Source organism: Triticum aestivum, chromosome 3A (assembly GCF_018294505.1).
Source record: "Triticum aestivum cultivar Chinese Spring chromosome 3A, IWGSC CS RefSeq v2.1, whole genome shotgun sequence".
Lineage (NCBI taxonomy): Eukaryota > Viridiplantae > Streptophyta > Magnoliopsida > Poales > Poaceae > Triticum > Triticum aestivum.
The window spans coordinates 711,408,513-711,427,826 of NC_057800.1; the positions used below are offsets into that span (position 1 = coordinate 711,408,513).

General features: G+C 43.3%; 1 protein-coding gene, 1 long non-coding RNA gene and 1 pseudogene across 2 annotated transcripts; all 3 read left to right on the forward strand.

Annotated features, from left to right (window-relative positions):
- Positions 1–490: 490 nt before the first annotated feature.
- On the forward strand, positions 491–5,538 carry LOC123063396 (S-formylglutathione hydrolase). The gene is made up of 7 exons (XM_044487160.1): positions 491–772; positions 858–975; positions 2,195–2,242; positions 3,203–3,399; positions 3,570–3,668; positions 3,763–3,828; positions 4,794–5,538. Exons 1-7 carry the CDS (start codon positions 611–613, stop codon positions 4,974–4,976), a joined length of 873 nt encoding a protein of 290 aa, XP_044343095.1. The 5' UTR covers positions 491–610; the 3' UTR covers positions 4,977–5,538.
- Positions 5,539–6,237: 699 nt separating this feature from the next.
- Positions 6,238–17,541, forward strand: LOC123063398 (uncharacterized). The gene is made up of 2 exons (XR_006430310.1): positions 6,238–8,688; positions 17,335–17,541. It is a non-coding gene; the product is annotated as an uncharacterized lncRNA (long non-coding RNA).
- Positions 13,347–16,547, forward strand: LOC123063397 (disease resistance protein RGA5-like; annotated as a pseudogene).
- Positions 17,542–19,314: the final 1,773 nt, after the last annotated feature.

Genomic DNA, 19,314 nt, shown 5'->3' on the forward strand with positions numbered 1-19,314 from the left:
AATTATGTCTACATAGAATCCGATTTTTTCAACATTATAGAAGCTGCCACTTTATTTTTATTTGTCTTCCTTCGTTATTTTATTTATACTTTTTTACCCTTTTGTCTTTTGTCTTTTATTATTATTTTTCAACAATGTTGGTAAAATTGTTTATAATTTTTAAAATATTCATAATTTTTTTAAACGTTCATAATTTTTAGGATTTTATATTTTCTGAAAAACTAACTTTGAAAAAATAGCAAAATAAATAAATTAAGTATTAAAAATGACCACAAAAGTTCTAAAAATCATGCTTTTTGAATTTTTTGTTTAAAAAAATGTTCATAGGAGTTTATAAAATGGTTTCCTTGTTTTAAAATGCTTTTTAATGTTTTTAAAGTAATTATTGTCGTGTTTTTGGGACCGAAAAGAAAAAAACCAAGGAAAAACAAGATGAGAATACGAAAATACCAACGGAGCGACAGATAGGAGGAGGTCCCACTTAAAAGAGGCCACCGGGTGACCATGGGGTTTGGATTGGGATCCATCCCCTTCTAGAATCTACACTCTCCCATCTCCAGTCCAGTCTCCACCCACCACCACTCCCTCACACCCCGCCGGCGACCGCGCGATGGCGGCGGCCGCTCCCCCTCCCGCGGCGGCGCTGGAGCAGCTGAGCAAGACCAAGATGTTCGGCGGCCACAACCTCCGCTTCCGCCACCAGAGCGCCTCGCTCGGCTGCCCCATGACCTTCTCCCTCTTCCTCCCCGCGTCCCCGGCCTCCAAGCTCCCCGTGCGTGCCCTAGCTCCCGCCCCCAGGACCACACTCCCCGTCTCCGGCCTAGAGATCTGACGGCGTTGTCGTGGGTGTGGTGCAGGTGCTGTACTGGCTCTCCGGCCTCACCTGCACCGACGAGAACTTCATCATCAAGTCCGGCGCCCAGCGCGCCGCCGCGGCACACGGCGTCGCCCTCGTCGCCCCCGACACCTCCCCGCGTACGTTTAACTTTAACCCCCCTCTCTCGCCGCGTTCAATTTCTAGGGTTTATGCCTGTCCCTCCCTCCGCGGCCGTACCATCCAATTGTGAGTGGAATATTGGAATTGGTGGGGTGATGTGGCGACTGGCGAAACGCAGTAAGGTTAAGATTTGTTTTTGTGGAATTTTTTGGTGGTTTATGCATTTAGATTCGGGAATTGGGATGCCTCTACCAGACAAATTGTAGGATGTACCCATATGCCTGCAATTACCACGGGTTCACGACCAATTCTTTTTTTATTTTATCAAAAAAGAAAAAGAAAAATAAAAGGGAAAAGAAAATTGAGATCAATCAGGATAGGTATGAGCGGCTTGAATTCTGCATGTTGAATTTCGATGGAAATAACCTCTGATGCCTCAGAGTAAGTTTTGTGCGTGCATATGGATACACTCAATTCCAAGCATTTTCTGCCTCAGGGACTATTAAGGGCCTAACTCTAATCACTAATGTGTAATTGCATCATGTCAATGGTGGCAGTGCACATGACTTGTGGTACCATGTCGTCTATTTGTTTGATGATTACGTTTGTGATGTGTTTGCTGAACGCTGAGGCTTCAGGGCAATTTGCAACCATAGATGCTAAAACTGATCAGATATTAGTAAACTACACAATTGGGTCTGTTACATTATCCACCCATAAATAGTCCTGAAGACCATGTCCATTTGCTAGCACCACGCCTCCATTTGACTGTTTGAATTGCTCCTGTTTAATGGTTATATTATGCCATTTTTGTGCCTCCATGGATTATTGTGTCCAAAATTGTTTGCGGTAGTGGGATTGTTCGGGGCTGGAGCCTGGAAGACACTATAACCAAACAAGGCCAACAAAACACAATCTGCCCCTTGTCTGCAACATGTATAAACTGTATTTTACATTTCATTTTTTAATTTTTTGAGGAATAAGATTCAGATTCTTCTGTCCAGCCTAAAGATGGCGTAGAGTCGAGTCTGAATAATTTTATGGGCATTCTAGCTTGATGAATGACTGCCGTTTTCCTGATATTCTGCCAACCGACAAAGTGTTTTGTTTCCTTTGACTACCAAATAACTTTTGGAATGTTCAATGTGATCTCATATGTATTCTTCTTATTGCCTTTCTTTTGTCATGAACACATTATATGATCTTGGTCCTTGTTTAAACCTTTTCCTTTTCTCATCACTCCTTTGTTTCATGCAGGTGGACTAAATGTAGAAGGGGAGGCAGATAGTTGGGATTTTGGTGTTGGTAAGGACTATACCTACGATACTCTTGTTGTGCCATTTGCACTTTATGGGATATATAATTCGGCAACTTCCATGGGAGTCTACAAATTACGCATGAACTTCCATTGCCATTTATAAACGATTTCTAGCATTCGTCGAAAACCTTCCAGTAGCTGTACTGTTTGCTATTTTTTGTGTTAAATTTATGCTGCTTTGTTTGTATTGTGTTAGTTACGGTGCATATATTTATAATTTTGTTTGCTTTTGTTAAAAAACATCTGCACATAATTGCCGCAGTTGACAGATAAACCTCTTGTGGTGTTGAAGAGAAAGTAATTATTTAATCAACACATCAGATGAAGAATAGTCCTTTTCATGTTGACATTGCTGTATATTTATGTGGTCAAAACTCAACCAGAAAGTAGTCTGATTGTCCTAACAGCTAGCGGTGACACGCTTTATCCCAAGTTCCCAACCATCAGTGTGCCGCCAGCTCAGATGTTTTTATTTCTAATTATGCAAAGCATAGCAGATTTATATCTTGTGGATTAGATTTTTTTTTATCAATGTGGTATCTGATAATGTGGTTGCTCTTTAGCCTTTGTTACCTGTTAAGTCAAACATCATGTACTATTCATTCACCAAGTGAATTTGACAGATATGGCAAATGGAAATGTCATGTGGACATTTTTCTTTCATCTGTCACCTATTTTTGACCTTAAAGATTCAATAATGGAGTACATGTTATTTGGTCATAATAGGATTTCTATTCATTAATCTGTGAGGTTCTTCTACACAAGGTCTAAATCATTTGGGTAATAATGAATTCATGAATTTGTCCCTTAGAAGGTGCAGCTGCTTTATATTTGTTGAGTTTTTATATGCAAGTACCACTTCAAGAATTGTGTCATATGGATAGGCCTATGTGTTGTGCATGTGGCTAGAGGTAACTAACTTTCCTATCTTGACTATTTATGCGTAGGTGCTGGATTTTATTTGAATGCCACAAATGAGAAGTGGAAAAACTGGCGCATGTATGATTATGTTGTGAAGGAGCTGCCAAAAGTTTTAACTGACAACTTTGAACAGCTTAACACGTCATGTGCATCAATTTTTGGCCACTCTATGGGAGGGCACGGTGCACTGACTATCTACTTGAAGAACACTGACAAATACAAGGTACTATTTGACACTATTTGTTAAACCCTCTGCATCTGGAAATTCCTGTCTATGAACCTTTTCTCAGATTAGGAAACCCGTAGGCATCTACTTCACACAATATCTGTACTCTCTTGTAATTACTTCCATGAAATCTCACTTGGCATTGCGAATTTATCTTACCTATGCAGTCGGTGTCTGCATTTGCTCCAATTGCTAACCCAATAAACTGCCCTTGGGGTCAGAAAGCATTCTCAAACTATCTGGGCACAACTAAATCAGAATGGGAGGCAAGTCTTCTCTGAGATCATTCCCCTCTCTCCCTCCCTCCTTCCATTCTCAAACCGGCCATGTAAAGTACTTAATAGTGCATGCTTACTGCAGGAATACGATGCAACCTTGTTGGTTAAGAAGTGCAACACACTTTCAACTCCTATCCTGGTTGACCAGGTATAATGCAACAGTGCGATAAATAATGCCCTTTTCCTGCTTTCATGTTATTTCTAGCCCATCGATGTTTTTATTCTATATTGTTGGAATGAACCATTTAGTGTGTTACATTGCATATTTCAATTCGAAGTGTAGTACAACCAAGCAACTAGTCATCTCCATAAGCATACAAGGTAGTTGGATAAGGTCCCTGGAAGGTATAAATGAGACGCAGTCTTCTCTGAGATCATTTCCCTCCCTCCCTCCTTCCATTCTCAAACCAGCCATTCACTTGATGTGACACAAGGATCCTGTTGTAAGGTGCTTGTGATAACATGGAGTCATCCTCGTGGACAACAGGGAATTGATCGGTTAGTTATAAATTGGGGCCTAGACCAATTTAAAATGAGTTGGTGCCTGAAAGACGTGATGCCATTTTGATTGGTATTCTAGCTGGGCATGATCGGTTAGCTTTGATATGATTTCCTCATCCAGTGATACTTTCTTCCGTCTAGATTGGCCAACACTGGTAGGAGTTCATTGCATGTTTCAGTAAGTGAATCTGCCAATATCAAGGTCAACATGTTAGAAGTTCCAAGTGTAGCATCCCTTTTCTGGCAGGGAGTGAGATGTTGCGAGGTTATAATTATGCATGTTCAACTGAACTGCCTAGAGCTGAAGTTTGGCAATTCAACAGCACTGCGTCAAGGAATCGATTATACATAGGATGACAGGTTCGATTGAACTAGTTGAGAGTACAAGGCCCTGGAGAGTAACCGTTGGCTTGTACATGACTTGTTTCTGAAGGATATGAATTTGAGAAGATGTGACATTTATCATCTCACAATCAGAGTGCGCTTTATTTGCAATCTGGACTGCCTAATGCTCACATCTGCATTGCTTAATTATCTTGCTTCCAATCATATAACAGTGAAGAGGAAGTAATGTTGGCACAATCACTTAAGTTTATGCGTGGAGTGGAACAGGGAGAGGATGACAAGTTCCTGGCGGAGCAGCTGCTGGCGGGCAACTTCGAGGAGGCGTGCAAGGCGGCGGGCGCTCCCCTGATCCTGCGCATGCAGCCGGGATACGACCATTCCTTCTTCTTCATCGCCACCTTCATCGACGACCACATCGCGCACCACGCCCAGTTCCTCAAGAGCGGCTGACTGGCCAGCCACCTGTAAGCGATCGGTAGAAGTGCCGAGTCAGCGGCGTCGCCTGCCTCCATATACTACCATCTGTGTTGTTATCACTTGTGTGTATGCGTCGTGTGTCGGTTGGATTGAGACGAGACGAAGTGTGTGGAAATAATGTGGACGGCTTGCGGTCGTCTCTGAAGTGCGCGTGCGTGCGTGCATGCATGCCTTGGCTGGAAATTCAGTCGGTAGAATTTGCTGGCCCTGCTGTAGTAGCATTTGAGGTTTAAAGCGTCTGTGGCAGCCTAGTAAAGCACACATGCCGAGCGTAGCAGGTGTCACGTGATGGGTTGCCCTCGTCTGGATCTGCAATTTTTTCTTTGTGCACGGAATGCGCTATGTCGATCGGAATCTTTGCCCGTAGTATGGCGTGTGACCATGCACGCGCGGGGAGTTATTTCGTGGTCATGTCAAAACTTGTACGTGGATCAGCAGTAATCTTACTGTAATTCGTACAGCTACAAGGTGATACTCTCTCGAACTGATACGTGGATTAGCAGTAAACTTACTGTGTACTGCACGTTTTTCTCTATTTCGTACAGCTACAAGGTGATGCTACCTCTTGTCCTTTTTAGTGTGCATATTAGTTTTGTCCGAAGTATCAGTCCTTTGATCAAATTTACAAAAAAAGGTATCAGTACTCACAATGTCAAGGCAACACTGCTAGATTTATTATAAAATGTAGATTCGTAGTATATGTAGTTGGTGTTGTAGATGTTCATGTTTTTCAATATAAATTTGGTCAAGATTTAAACTTCATAAAATTTGTCTTGACACAAATCTGACACGAGGAGTAAAAATGACCAGAGATCTCAGTAAAACAACTCGTGCACAAGAGAGCGAACAAGCACTCCCATGTACTACTCCATAGTAGATAATTAACCCAGCCATTGTTTCGGGCTTCACTGCCTGCCTCGAGCCAAACACTCAAAGAAAAACTACTCTTCCCTCAAAAAAAAAAAAAAAAACTACTCCTGCACACCGCACCCCGCACGCCACGCCACGGCAAGTTCCTGGAAGCTTCCCCGCAAGCGCCAAACCGCGTGCAGGCGCGCTCGTGGCCGACCCACCACCGCCCGGCCCGGCCCATCCACCATAATTTACCCACCCCTGGGCCCTGGCACACCAGTCCAGACGGCGGCATCCAATGCCCCCACCCACCCGCCCCGAGATCGGATCTGAGCCCTCCACGCCCACCACCTCTCACTCCCGCCCCACCCCGCCGACGCATGGGCCCATTCCGCGCGGAGGGCCACAGCGCAGCGCCTCCGCGTGGGCGCATGGCCGGTCGCGACCGCCACCTCGCCCGCTCCCCCCGCGGTTATTTCTACCGGGCCGAGCCGCGCCTGGAGAGGGCAGAGTCAGTGGAGGTGGAATAGACTAGACTAATCTTGTAGCGGGGTCTCCGGCCGCCTCTACCACCGAGGCGAGCACGCCCCTGCCGGCCTGCTCTGTCGTCGGTGAGCACGCGCAGCGGCCCGAAGAGGCGCGTACTCGCGGGGCAAAGTGCGCCAGCGACCCGAGGTATACCTCGTTCTCTTCCTGGTCTGGATCCGTCCGTCTACTTCAGTTTCGTACTGAGTAGATCCACTGCTTAAGCGTGAGCTGTTGGTGATCCGCCGTAGGTTTTACTATCTCCTCCTTCCGTTCCAGTAGATCCGCTTGAGCTAGGCTGTTGGACTAGGATCATGGGTGCGTGCATCTCAAGCCCGAACTGCTGGGCATCCACCGTAGTAGAATCGCGCCTTCACTTGGAAATATGATTAAATGGTAGGGGGTCGACCGAATCATGAGTAGATCTATTTTCTTCAACAAGTAAATCATGCGTGCCAAGTACTTTTTTTCATTGCCGGCTCGTGTGTGCATCTTAGTTCTTCAGTGCAGATTGCTGGCCATCCATGGTAGATTTATAGTGTGCTAATCTGATGGTGCAAGCTGCTCGAGGAAACCAAAAGTTCTCTATGCCTTGCTCTACTACTTTTAGGTTGCTCTGGGTTTCTTCTATGAAGAGATGTGCACCAGTGATAATAGTGTGAGATTGTTATTTTCCCGTTACTTCTTTTGTGATGGTTGGTGTGTGTGCGATCTTAAGTGCAGACCGCTTGTCATTCACTGTTATTTTTTATGTGTACATTTAGAGTGTCTGAGTTTCTTTTAGGTAATGCTCATTTCTTTCCTAGATGAGATAACTAGCTCATGATTCAGTACTGTATTTCTCTTCATGAAGATATATTGTACTCCTGCAGGTTTGCTTGCCTGCTGACCTTACAAATATTTTCTTTTCAGTAGGTGCCTTGGTATAGAATGAAGTGAAGAGAGCAGAGTATCTTGGTCGTACTAATCAATTCATCATATTATGTGCGCAATAAGATTTTGCTATGCTTTCACCGTTGATGCCCACTGGTTGGATCATGCTTCTGTTTATGAGCTCATTGAAGTAACTCTCTCGTAGCTCAAATGGGCCAATTTCTCGTTTGTGTGGCACACAAAACCTTCAGCTATCCATCTCCATATCAGTTGGTCTCTCTTAATTTTGTTATCTTCTGGAAATATGCTTACGTATAATAAATGATGCGAAGGTAGATCATAGAAACATGAACACAATTCTTAATCTAAAGCAAGATGGTGTAGGCTACTTTTTGTGATTCAACACAAATAGCAGGCATACATGCACCAATACTAAGAAAATTAGCAAAGAAAATGAGTAAAAGAGGCACTTGACTTGTAGATTATAAAAGAGTGATGATCTAGAAGTCAACCCTCTTTTACCAGTAGTTTTGATCTACCTTCTCATCCATAGGATTAGTTATTATGTCTAAGCATGTTTTTAGAAGATTAGAATATTAAGCAAGCTCATTCGATATGTAAGGTGGATAGTTTGAGGTTTTGTTTATCATGAAAAACAAGGGATTAGCAAGTTTGAGCTCGGTGGTAGAATTGCTTAGTGAGATCGTGAATAGGAGCATGATTCAACCAATTGACATCAATGTTGATAAAGGCATGGAAAAATCTTATTGTATACATGATATGGTGATTGATTTCATATGCTGAAGAACCCTTGCATGGCACTGAGTGAAAGCCTTCTATCCAAAGGCGGCAAGATGTGAAGATTATCCATCCGAAAGAGCATGACAGGTAGCAGCTATGTCACAATGAGGTCTGTTGCAATTGTTGATTGGGTGTAGCTTGTTGAGTGCTCCAAGTTCTACATGCCCTGGATTTAGAATATTGTGCTGCATGTCTCCATTCTTGGCAGTCACAATGATTCAAGAATACTGTGTTTGCAATGACATGAAGCTCCTATTGTATTTCTACCAACTAGTGCTGAATTAGTCACGAGTCTCTTGGTGTATTTGTACCCACTGATGCTGAATTATAGTTCGAGTCAAGAACTGTCAAAGTTCTGTGTCGGCTCCTGCCGTTAGCTCATGAGGAACTTGTTTACCCTATTCCTTTATTTTGATGCTGGCTTGTTATACATTGTGTCTCTTTTCTTTATAGCAGTAGCAGCTTTTGAAGTCTTCTTGCTCTGCTCTTTGTATGAAATGTAAGGTAATTGTTCTGAAATGATATGTATATGTTACTTTTGTAGGTAAAATTACATGTACAGTACCAACGTCTTCAACTGTTATTTTCTTTCTGACTGCCATCAGTGGCAGGATCACAAGTGAGGCCGTGCAATGTCCGTGCTTATCTACTTGTTAAGCCGTTTGAGGATATTGGTCCTGCATGCTTTCCATTTTTGCTAAGTAGTTTTTGCTAATCGAGGCGGCATGAGAGGCTGAGGCTCTAGAGCACTGCATTTGCCTTGTTTTGATTTGTATTTCTTCTGTAGTAGGGGCATTAAGTTCTAATTGAGATTGTATTGCAGTCAGTTCAGTTTATAGTACAATTTTTCAAACAGTTCAGTTTATAATAAGACATGAAGTTGTAATTGAGATACGATTTAATTTAGCCGCAACAATTTTTTGATCCCTAGAAATTCTAGTGTTACTCGATCCAAAGCCAATTCCACAAGCTGTAGTGTACATGATCCTTTCAATTTTTTGAGACTTTGGATAGTTATAGCGGCCCATGGTGCAAGATGTACCTTTCTTTGGCACAAACAACAACAACGCGGTCAGCTCATATGCTCTTGGATGAACAGTAAATTTGAAAATTGTTTAAAAATAAAAAAAAATCTGAATTCTTTTAGGCAAACTTTAAGAAATGTTTGGAGTGCTTGCACTCGTGGCCAAAAAGAAAAATCAAATCAATGCTCTGAAATGGTACTTTTGAACACATAAATTTATTTTGTTTGCCATGATTTTCACCAATGTGATTTTATTATAATGAAACTCTGCAAGCACTACAAACATTACCTAAAGTTTGTAAAAAATGGTTCACATTTTTTTGGACCCTATTGTTCACACCAGAAGCATTTGATCTCGAGCTGAGAAAAGTACTGATGCGGTCAATGTTGGTTTCCTTCTACATTCCTGGCTACCCCAGCTTCTACTAGGAAACAAAGATTTTTCTAGTGTTTTTTTAAAAAGATTTACTGTTCACTGAGAGCAGCCGAGCCCGGGTTAGAAATGAATATTCGCACGCTACCAGCCACTTCACCCAGAACACCACCAGACTCGCGTTTAGTTAAAGCCGCACAAGCTAAGACAGGGAGATCGCAGTGTGATCTTCGCTTCGACAGGTTACTGATGGTGCCAGAAAATACTACTCCCCCAGTTTGATTTATAAGATGTTCTAATATATTTAAAAATCAGAACTATATACACGTGTTTCAGTGTGTTTGTTTATTTATTTCAGTCCGTATGTAGTCTATATTGAAATGTCGAGAACGTTTTGTTATTTGGAACAGAGGTGATGCATCACATTAACTGTTTGAAACATTTATGTTGCATGCTTCAACATTGCACATAACGTGGTGAATATTACATGTGACTGTGTGTGCTTCTGTATTTAGAGTAACCGAGCCGTTCATATCAACGCATGTCTCCTCACGTGGCATTGCAAGTAGCAGGAGCTAATCGAATTCGTCGACATGGACTCCAAGGTGCGAGCCTCCAGCGCTCCCCTGCTTCTAGTCCGACCAAGATATAGGTTCAAGGACGCTGCATTTGCCTTGCCTTCTGTAACAACATGAAGCTTAGGGTCTGTTCGGAGACTCTCCACTACCCAAGTCCGCTCTGGGAGTTGGTGGAGCTATAGTTGAAAATGACGGAGCGGGGAAAAAGGAGCTCCATAGATTTTGAGATTTCAAGAAGCTGGAAGACTGCTGAACACCTCCTTACATGATATTCACTTATGCCTGAATTCAGTTATCACTTCCGTCGATTCAAGAACTGTCAAGTTTCTGCCGTGCCTCCTGCATTACAATGTACTGCTGGTAGGTTAATTTGCCTGCTTGGATTATCTGTTTCGTTTCTTTCTTCATAGCAGCTTTCAGAATTCAGACTCGTTTAGTGCAGACTTGTGGAATAAGAATTTGTTCAGTTAATAAGATCTTGTGAAGTTTTGCCTTCAATTCTAGCCGTTGCGTTTTTGTTTCTTCATCACCTTTTCATGGTACAAAGTTTACCAAACAAAGAGGAAAAGTAGTGGGTGTTAGTGACCCTGTTGATGCATCGATATCTGAAGTTAAGAAAGATTTGATGAGCAAACCATATCAGGCAACTTGTTACTTTTCTGTAGCGTAGCAACACGTCAGTTTACACCACATGTCATGACGGTACATAAGCATGATTTTAGGTTGATAGGGCACACAGTAGCAAACAAAAGGAAATACAAAGGCAACAAAATAAATAATTCTCCTTTTGAAAAAATGTAAATAAATAAATTTATATAATCAACTATTCACTGGTTCTTTCTTCTACGCGTTCTTGCCTCTAGTTGGGTCGCACTTTTCACGCACCATCTTTTTTAATTAGCTAGAATTCAAAATTTATATAATCAACTATTTTTTTTCTATTTTATTTATTGATGTGAAACTTGAATCTAGATTAGAAACTGTGTGGTGTAATAGAAGCATATCGTGTTGATGTTGTCAAATTTCTGCCCTTTTTTGTGAACACCACAAACCGTGTTGATGATACTTCATCCCACCAACTGATGGCTGATGAGCAGAATGACAAAATTGTTTTAATTCTATCATGAGGACTTCTTCAGTTTATGATGGCATCTGTTTGTCCACAAGCGCATTAGATGCTCCGATGCAGCAAATATATTTTGTATCCATCCTTAGGCTTCATTCAGTTTGAAGGATTTTTACAAGAAAAGCATAGGAACAAAGATCCAGAGAAGAATTTCCTATAGATGCATTCGGTTTGTAGGAAACGCGTACGGGAATTTTGTAGGAATACTATTTATTTTCTATTTTTTAGAGAAATTTACACATCCACTCAAAGCTTATTTTGTGTGTACGAGCGAGACAAGACAATTTCTCTACTACTCCTAAATCCTACGTTTTTGTTTCCTCTATACCGAATGAGGCCTTATACTTTCGATCAAACAGTGCAAGGAAATAGTCTTAGGACCTCTTTGATTCATAGGATTTCTAAAATGCAGGAATAGGAAAAATACTGGAACGCAGTAGCATGGCATCTCCAATCTTATAGGACTAATGGGCGTTTGATTGCACATAGGATAGATGTTCTTGACACGGAGCTGGAGTAGATGGAAATTCTACTATGAAAACTAGTACAAACAAATCCTAAGGAAGAAAATCTTACGAATTGTAATCCTAGGAATCAAACCACGAATGTAGGAAAAAGCCTTAAGGATTACAATCCTACAAATTGTCTTTAAAAATCATTTGAGTGAAAGAGGCCCTTCGAAGTTAGCTGCGGGAATATAGCTGCGGAGTCTAGATCAACCACCGTTCTTAAAATTAGCAATATGTGGTCATTTGCTCCACTACGGACGCAAGGAGGTGCGTGGTTCCAAAGTTGATTAAATCCAACGACCAAGGCAGCTGTGGGTTTCTAGACAACGCAAAACTTAGCTATTTAACTACACTAATGCACCTGTTTAGAGAGTTGGGGCATGGAGCCATCGATGGCATCATCTCAAGTGTCCTGACGCCCATTGTCTATTGGCAAGCACCAAAGGACAGGGCCAAAGGGGCATACGCTTATCCTAGCGCATACTTAGACATAGTCACATACACATCCACTGATCCACATCCACATGGCTATTAATTAGTGTGTTCCACATGGGTGACAACGCGTCGCAAAGTCAGCGCATGGAGATTGATTGGCTCAAATTTGACAATACAAATAGGAAAGACATATGAGTTACTGTGGAAATTACTTTTGGAGGCCGAGCTCCATGGAGGCCTCCAAATGCAAAATTCAAAATTCATGAAAATTCATACATTTCAAAAAAATTCTGGAAAAAAATACAGATATAGATGAAGGCATAATGCACAAGTGTGTATATTTTCAGGATGAAATACATTGGAATGAGGGCTTTGCAGAAAATAAAAAACATTTGGGGCTTTTTAACACATGATACTAGTCATCCCCAGACCATGAATTTGTCTTTTTGTACAAGTAGTATTTCAACGTATTTCATTCTGAAATTTTACACACATACACCTCACATCCTTGTTTACTTGTACAGTTTTTTCCAGATTTTTTTTGAAACCAAAAGTTTTTATTTTTCAAAAATTCGGCCTTCATGTAGGCCGAGATCCAAAACGCTTCTCTCGAGTTATTGACCCTTAAATGATGCAACAATTCATGGAGTTAAACAGGTTCAAATCTGTCCTTTGTGTTTTTTCTTTTCTTTCGGTGCGCCGGGCGGTGGTTCCCTAGTTGATTAATCCAATTATCCAAGTAACTGTCATGCTTGTCTGGAGTCAATGCAAACTGAGTTGTCCTGGTGCTTAAACATGGCCACATGGATGTTAATTAGTGATGCACACATGATCTTAGGGAACATCAGGAATCTCTCTAGTTTTTCTAAGTCACATGAAAACTACGCGTACGCTAAGTCAGTGCCTTGTGATTGGTGGTGCGGTGTATAATTACGAGGCTATTTATTTCTTGCATCTCAAGATCTAATCTAAGCCTTGTCAGAGTAACACCGTCTACTATTACTACCACAACCGCTGATACATGGGACCCCGCTATCCACAGCCCCGCATGGCAGCCAGACTATGAACATGACCGTCTAACTAATCCAGATACATCGTTAAATTAGTAAGAATTCTGTACAACACTGGTTTCTATACCTTAGCCAGTTTCTCCCTTATGACACGATCATTGCCTAGTGTGCCTTTGGAGTAACCACATAGCGCTTCCAGCCCTCTGAGACCCAAACCACTCCCAGAGAGGCCGAGACATGGAGATTGCCATGGGGGCTATTGGCCCTCTCCTCCCGAAGCTCAGTGAGCTGCTCATGGGAGAGCTCACCATGGAGAAACAAGTGAGGAAAGGCATCGAGTCTCTCATGGTAGAGCTCACATTGATGCATGCTGCCCTGAGTAAGGTGGCAGAAGTTCCCGTGGACCAGCTTCACAAGGGGGTCAAGATTTGGGCAGGAAATGTCAAGGAGTTGTCATACCAAATGGAGGAAATTGTTGATGTTTTCATGGTGCGCGTGGGGGATGGTGGCAAACCTGCCAACCCAAAGAACAAAGTCAAGAAGATACTCAAGAAGGTTAAAAGATTATTCAAGAATGGCAAGGACCTCCATCAGATCTCTGATGCTCTAAAAGAAGCGGTTCATCAAGCTAAGCTGTTGGCCGAGCTGCGCCAAAGGTATGAGCAAGGGATGCGAGATCCTAGCACTAGTGCTAGTGTTGACCCTCGCATGATGGCCCTATACACAGATGTGTCTGAACTCGTCGGCATTGATGAAACACGAGATGAGTTGATAAACATGTTGATTGAAGGTGATGATTGGTTGAAGCATCCATTGAAGACAGTCTCTATTGTTGGATTTGGTGGGTTGGGCAAGACAACTCTTGCCAAATCAGCGTATGAGAAGATCAAAGGGCAATTCGATTATGATGCTTTTATTTCGGTTTCTCAGAATCCCAGCAAGAAGAAAGTCTTCAAGAATATTCTCTATGAACTTGACAAGAGCAAGTATGCACGCAATCATAGTGAGGAATGGGAAGAAAATCATCTGGTCGATGAAATAATTGAATTCCTTAATGGCAAGAGGTACATGTGTTTCTTTCCTTTTGCAAACGGATTAATTATCATTTTGTCTACTTAAATAATGATAGTATTTTAGAGTAGTGCATATGCATCTTGATACCATATTGTTGACTTACAATTTTATGCTTTTGGCGTAAATGATGTAGTTAGTACATAACCCATCTTTCAACAATTAGGGAGTGCATACATTAAGGCGACCAAGAAATTCTTATGCCTAAGTGGATGATCTCAACTGTTAATGCAACAATTGCACATTTCTAGAACTATAGTTGCACATAAGTTATGGTATGTTTGTGGAAATCTAGGTCTCAGAATATGCAATTTGGTCGAGTTATAAATACTTTTTTGTTAGTTTCCTCTGAAATAACATACCCATACTAATATAATATATATCTTACTGTATATATCTTCATTGTACTGATTTACTAACTAATGCAAAATGTAAACAAAGGTACCTCATCATAATTGATGACATATGGGATACAGAAGTGTGAAAATTAATCAAGTGCGCTTTCTCCAAGAAGAGTCCTGGAAGCCGACTAATTACGACAACCCGCATCATCAGTGTCTCTAAAGCATGCTGCTCTTCCAAGGATGATATCTACAGAATGAAACCTCTTTCAGACGTTGTGTCAAGAATGCTCTTCTATAAAAGAGTATTTAATGAGAAAGGGTGTCCTCAAGAGTTGGTGCAAGTATCCAAAGACATTTTGAAAAAATGTGGTGGCATACCATTAGCTATTATTTCTATAGCAAGTCTTCTGGCTAATAATCATGAGATGAAAACAAAGGACCAATGGTATGCTTTGCTCAATTCCATTGGTCGCGGACTTACAGAAGATTGCGGTTTGGAGCAGATGAAAAAGATATTATTATTCAGTTATTATGATCTACCTTCGTATCTAAAACCTTGTTTGTTATATCTTAGCATCTTCCCAGAAGATCACAAGATTATGAAAGGAAAGCTAATATGGAGATGGATATCAGAAGGTCTTGTTTATAGTGAAAAACAAGAAACTGACTTATATGGGCTTGGTAACAACTACTTCAATGAACTTGTAAATAGAAGTATGATCCAGCCAATTTGCATTGATGATAGAGAAGATAAACAAGCGTGTCGTGTACATGACATGGTGCTTGATCTCATATGCTCACTGTCAAGTGAAGAAAACTTCGTCACAATTTTGGATGGCACCGGAAGAAAAATGCCTAATTTGGTTCGCAGATTGTCCATCCAAAATAGCAAGATGGATGTTGATATTTCTAGGATGGCACACATGAGATCTATTACCATTTTCACCAATAAGGTTGTCGGGAAACTGTTGGATATTTCAAGTTTTCAAGTTCTTCGTGTGTTGGATTTCGAAGGTTGTGATATCTCGGATATTGGGTATGTGGGAGATCTTTTACATCTGAGGTACTTAGGACTAAGATATACTCATGTTGAGGACCTTCCCACTGAAATTGGGAAGCTACAATTTTTGCTTACCTTGGATTTAAGAGGTACTAAGATAAAAGTTCTGCCATCAAGTGTTGTTCATCTAAGACGTCTGATGTGCCTGCATGTTGACTATCATATGAAGCTGCCGTCTGGGATAAGTAATCTGGTTTCCCTAGAAGTGCTAGGTACAATGATGATGTTTGACAAGGACCTCAATGCTGTGAAAGAATTGGGCCATCTGACCAAGCTCAGGGTGCTCCAAGTTTACTACCATGTTGATGAGATCCTGGATAAAGCTTTGATGAGATCTCTTAGTAATCTGTACAAACTGGACAGTCTAGATATTTATGTCCGTGGTGGAGAAATCAATTTCCTGAGCGAAGATTGGGTGCCTCCTCTGCAACTCCGTAGATTGGCTTTCTCGTTACCGTCGAGTTGGTTCAAGACACTGCCATCATGGATCAATGCTTCATCGCTTTCTCTCCTCACCTATCTTCATATAAAGGTGGTTAAAGTGTCATCGGAGGCCATCCAACTTATTGGGATGCTTCCTGCTCTTTGTGTTCTCGAGATAATGGATATTTCTAAGTTCTATGAAGAGCGTGTGGTGGAAATGTCCGCCCTTTCCTCTGTTGCGTTATTCCCGTGTGCGACGGAGTGTCACTTCCTTTGTATTGGTGCAGTGCCATCTATGTTTCCACGAGGAGCTGCACCGAGGCTTAAGCACCTTGGCTTCACCTTCTCAGCTAAGTGGATCACCCGTGAAAACATCGATTTGTGCATGTGCCACCTCCCTTCCTTGGAGCGAGTTGAGGTTAAAGTTATTAAGGAGGAAGCTAGTGATCGCGAGGTGTATGAAGCAAAGGTAGTGCTGAGGGCCGCAGCAGAGGACCACCCCAACCATCCCGTCCTTGACTTACATTGACGCATGTATAGGAATAGGTACGCACACTAGGTGTTCATTCTTATGTGTCATTGCTCTTTCTTTGTTTCTTTCTCAGTTTCTAGAGAAATACACCTCCACGAGCTAACCTCTGGTGTACGTGTATTCTTTTGTTTTCTCACCAAGTGTTTAATTCCTCTCCACTTCTTTGTACAGTTTTAGGCGGCGAGAGTGCTAGGTCGATTCACCAACTCTTTCACTCAGCAGGTATTATGCTAACAGCATTGAGCTATACTTAATTTCAATATTTTGTTTAGCTAGCTAGGTCGATTGATCTGGACCCTAAAGCCTAAATATTGTAATATGAACTACTTCTACTTATGCAGCAAAGTTACAAGATTACATATGTGAAGTAATTCAGATTAGTGAGCAATCCACTAAGTAATATGTGTTTCTATTGGATGAAACCTGTGCTTTTATTTTCTGTTCGGAACATTTGACTGAACCATTTGTATGCATGTGCTTGCACGATCCACATCTGCATGTATTTGCTAGCAGTATATGCTACGCGCCCATCTGAAGTTCCAGCAAATCTGCAATGTGGATTTCGCCTTGGTTACTTATGGTGCATAAATACATAGCATCAGTTGTTACTTCTGCTTGCCACAAGATCACATATAAAGTGCTCCACGTTACATTAGCAAGCAATCCACTAGTAGTACTAGTACAAATACGTGCCCTGTATATGTGCCCTTTTCGTAGTTGGATGGACTATGTTTTCTTCTTCTGTAACATTTAGCTGGGCCATTGACATGTATGTCCTTCAACATGGCATTGCAGGCAGCATGAGCTAACAAATGTCGTCGACATGTACTTGATCGCGCATGCCTCCGCTTCTTCTCCAGCCATACTGTCAAGCACACTGCGTTTGCCATGCCGTTTGATCCGTCTTCGTTCTGCAACAAGATGAGGCAAATCAACCGACTCTTCTAACTTTATACAGGGGACCAAATCATATATGTGATGTTTTTTTTTGTTATCTTGCAACAAAATTGTATCAAGTGAAGCATACAAAGACGATGATCTCATAGATCGATTGTCATTAGCAGTGTCTTGTTATGTTGCCCCTCGGTTAATGCATGATTAATCTTTTTTCTTGAACGGTGCGTGAGAGCCAGTCGGTTTCGGCCGCAGTTTCAACAGAAATCTAAGTGAAGCTGTAAGGCTGAAGCCACGCCAAATTCAGTCGGACAGATTATTTAGCGATGCCTCAGTTTGTGCAGCGTTTGTTATACATGGGCACATTCAGGTCCTTGCGTTGTTGTGAGGTATTCCGATTTGTCACCACACGTTCCAGAAACGTTGGTCAGGCCTTCTGCTGTCTGCTCTTTTGTAGCAACTTCTGCGTGAGTGGGGAGATTTCAGATGGAGTTGCAATCAGAAAGATGCAGTGCCCAAGCTTACTAGTAGTAGTAAGAAAATGATCCTCCGGTGAAAGTGAAATCACGCACAATTAGAGCATCTCCAGCCGTTCGGCCCCAGGGCGCCGAAAAAGAGCGCCCTGGGGACGAGCCGGCGCTAGATCGCCCCCTGGGGCTCGGTTTGCTCCCAGTCACGCGCCCACGGTCGCCGTGGGTTCGGCAAAAAGTTCGTTTCAATTTTTTTGCAAACTCGGCGAAGTTCGGCCGATTTTTGACGAAATTTGTACAAAAACTTAAAAACATGCATGAACTAACTTAAAAACGAACTAAAAGCCTAATAAGCCGCTGCCGCCATCGTCTACATGCCGAGAAGCCTGTAAAAGCGGGTGTAGTTGCCGCCGCCGCTGTCGTCGTCGTCATTGCCGCGCGCCTCACCTGTGTGCCTGCTGCATCCCTCGCCGGGGTCGCCGACAGCGGTTGACGGCCCGGACTCGCCCTCGTCGTCGCTGTCGATGATGATAACGCCGCCCTCCTCGGCTACATGGCGACGCTCCTCGGCGCGGCTACGGGCCTGGGTCTCCAGTTACGCCCGACGCTGGCGGCGCACCTGCTCGCGGACGTAGTCCTCCCTCACCCATTTGAGGGCGGACTCGTCGTCGGGGGCCACCATGCCGGTGTGCTCCGGCTTCACGGGGAGCATGTCTGGCTCGGGCTTCGACCGGACCAGGCAGACGGAGCGCCTCGTCGGTGCAGTCGCAGGCGAGGGCTCGTTGATGACGAGGGCGTCGCTGCGAGCACGACGCCCGAGCGGTGTCTCCTCCAGCTCGGGCTTGACGGGGCGGAGGGCCGGCGAGCCGGAGCCCAGTGGCGGATCCAGGACCCAGGCCGGGGGGGGGGGGGGGGCCTGGGCCTGGGGCGTGTAGAAGATTTACTTCGTGTAGTATAGCAATTCTGCACTGTAGCGGTACTGTAGCGCACTGTAGCAGCCTGGGGCCCGGGGCATGGCCCAGTCCTAGCTCCGCCCCTGCCGGAGCCCGACGACGAGGACGACCCCGGCTCCATCCGCCGCGGCATCCAGGAACTGCCACGCCGATGAGAGAAGGAGGTCCGCGTCGGGTACTCCAGCCGCGACACATTGTCGGTCTCGATGTGGTCGAGGACGGCGTCGAGTGTGCGGCCGGGGACGCCCCACCACTCGTGCCGTCCTTCGGAGTTGTGGCAGCCGCGGGGACAATGTCGTTGACGGAGGCGATCTGCTCCTCGCGACGGTGCTGGAAGTACATCGTCCACAGCGTTTCGCTGTCGGGCGCGTACCTCGGCTCGTTCCGCTGCTCCTCCGTCAACGAGGAGCGGATGCGGGTGATCTCCGCCCGCCGTGCCGCCCCTTCGGGCACCGGCG